At 41.0% G+C, this 2,100-nt stretch overlaps 2 protein-coding genes across 2 annotated transcripts; both read left to right on the forward strand.

Moving 5' to 3' along the window:
- Positions 1-656: 656 nt before the first annotated feature.
- Positions 657-1,655, forward strand: JH06_5470 (methyltransferase; the record flags this gene model as incomplete). The annotated part of the gene is made up of 6 exons (XM_014669295.1): positions 657-689; positions 721-954; positions 984-1,120; positions 1,151-1,207; positions 1,238-1,345; positions 1,376-1,655. 6 exons carry the CDS (start codon positions 657-659, stop codon positions 1,653-1,655), a joined length of 849 nt encoding a protein of 282 aa, XP_014524781.1.
- Positions 1,656-1,788: 133 nt separating this feature from the next.
- On the forward strand, positions 1,789-2,013 carry JH06_5471 (hypothetical protein; the record flags this gene model as incomplete). Its single annotated transcript, XM_014669296.1, has 2 exons — positions 1,789-1,836; positions 1,870-2,013. The coding sequence occupies 2 exons, from the start codon at positions 1,789-1,791 to the stop codon at positions 2,011-2,013; spliced, it is 192 nt and encodes a 63-aa protein (XP_014524782.1).
- Positions 2,014-2,100: the final 87 nt, after the last annotated feature.

The raw sequence follows: 2,100 nt of genomic DNA on the forward strand, positions 1-2,100 counted from the left end.
TAGTCGGCTTGCCAGTTTTCGAGCCTTCTTGCTCATCTTCTTAGGTTGTTCTAGCTCACCTGCGTTCATTAGACTCTCCTACAATTCAAATCTCAGAACCTCTTCTACAGCAGTTTCCTCTTGTTTTACATCCTGATTTACCGCATTTGAACTCGCTTGAATTCCATTGGCAGTTCGGAATGTCTATTCCTCATCCGAGTCAATATTGTTACCTCTTCGGATTTTGCTTCAGCAATTGCAGCAAAATTCTTGAATACATCTTGAAGCTCAACATATTGATCCTTCACCTTTTCAAACTCCGAATCATACATTAGCTCTGTTGATTCCTCTTCAACGGGCTTATCTTCCTTTTCTTTCTCCTTGATTACCTACACATGAGAATCATCACATCGAATTGAACCTTTTCAACAACCTCCTTCTTCAAAACCGGATTCTCCTTCTTCAGTTCCTTCTTTCGTTGTCGTCGCTTCTGATTCTTTGATAATCGTTTCTACCACGTCAATCTGAATTCCACTTCCATCTACTTTCGAATCCACAACCATGAGAGAAACAACGAAAAGAAATGAGAACAAACAAGCTTTCCCTCAGGAATCACTGATCCCCGTATCCACCGTCTCTTCCTCAAATACCAAAACTATCCAGTATTTGAAAAAGAAATGAGTAGGCCAGAAAAAGAAGGACCTGCTGATGTGCCTGATATAATGAATTGATCATGTGTAGTTGTATTACAATGAGAAAGAAGCGGCTAAATATGCAAATAATAGTCGTATCCGTTTGATTCAAGCACAACTTGCCGATCGTGCTATTGATTTGCTTGCACTTCCTAACGACCAGTCTTGTCTCCTTCTTGATATTGGATGTGGAAGTGGTTTGAGTGGAGAGTGCATTTCCAATCGTGGTCATCATTGGATTGGTTGTGACATTAGTCCTTCTATGTTAAACATTGCTGTTCAGGTACTCAAAGCTCCGCATTTCTTATGTAGAATGATGTTGAAGGAGATGTAATGCTTCATGATATGGGACAAGGCTTGCCTTTCCGTACCGGAATGTTTGATGGAGCAATCAGCATTTCTGCAGTGCAGTGGTTATGCTACTCCAACTCAAAGGGAGAGAATCCAATGTAGGATGCATAGTGTTGCTTCTAACATAGCCGTCGTTTAAATGCTTTCTTCATGACTCTGTTTAATTCCCTGAGATCAGGAGCAAAGTAGTCATGGTTTGTTGAGTTGATGCCAAGAGCCGTTATTCAATTGTATCCAGAGACTCCAGAGCAAATGGAACTAATCTCCAAGTCAGCAATGAAGTGTGGCTTTGTGGGTGGTCTTGTTGTTGATTTCCCTAACAGGTGAAAGAAACTTGTGGCTCTCATGACTAGTGCCAAGGCAAAGAAGATGTACTTGGTACTGAAGGCTGGAAATGATCCCAATTTTGCTGTTCCTAAGGGTTTGACTGATGAAATGGAAGCATCTTCTGGAAACGATGTACGCTTTACTGCACGAGAGAAAGCCTTGAATCGACGCAGGAGAGGTCGTGAATTTGCACCTGTGAAAAGCAAGGAGTGGATCATGAAGAAGAAGGAACGACAACAAGCTGAAGGAAAAAAGACAGCCAGAGACAGCAAGTATACTGGAAGACGGAGACCTATGCCCTTTTAGTTGTGTGTCTGTTTCTTACTGAGAACAAACAAGCTCTTCCTCAGGAATCACTGATTCCCGTGTTCATCGCTTCATTTGTTGATTGTCAAAGAATCGGATGGAGAAGAAATCAAAAGTAAATAAAAAGGTTCCCATGAAGAACAAATCTGGGAAGGGAATTCCAGAAGAGAAGAAGGAAAAAGTATGAAAAGGAGAGGAAAACGGTAACGAGTAGGTGAAATACACAAATAAGCAACGTTGCTTAGTTCTTGCATCCCGGGGAATCAGTTACCGAACAAGACATCTCATGAAGGATTTGGAAGCTTTGATGCCTCAATATAAGAAGGATGTGAAGGTAGGGATGTTTTTGAATGGGTAATAATATCATTTTAGCTTGATGTAAAGAAGAGTTTGGAAGCCATTACAGAGATTGCCGAATTGAAGTCTTGTACATACTCCATTTTCT

Source organism: Blastocystis sp. subtype 4 (assembly GCF_000743755.1).
Source record: "Blastocystis sp. subtype 4 strain WR1 chromosome Unknown seqid_0707, whole genome shotgun sequence".
Taxonomy (NCBI): Eukaryota; class Bigyra; order Opalinata; family Blastocystidae; genus Blastocystis; species Blastocystis sp. subtype 4.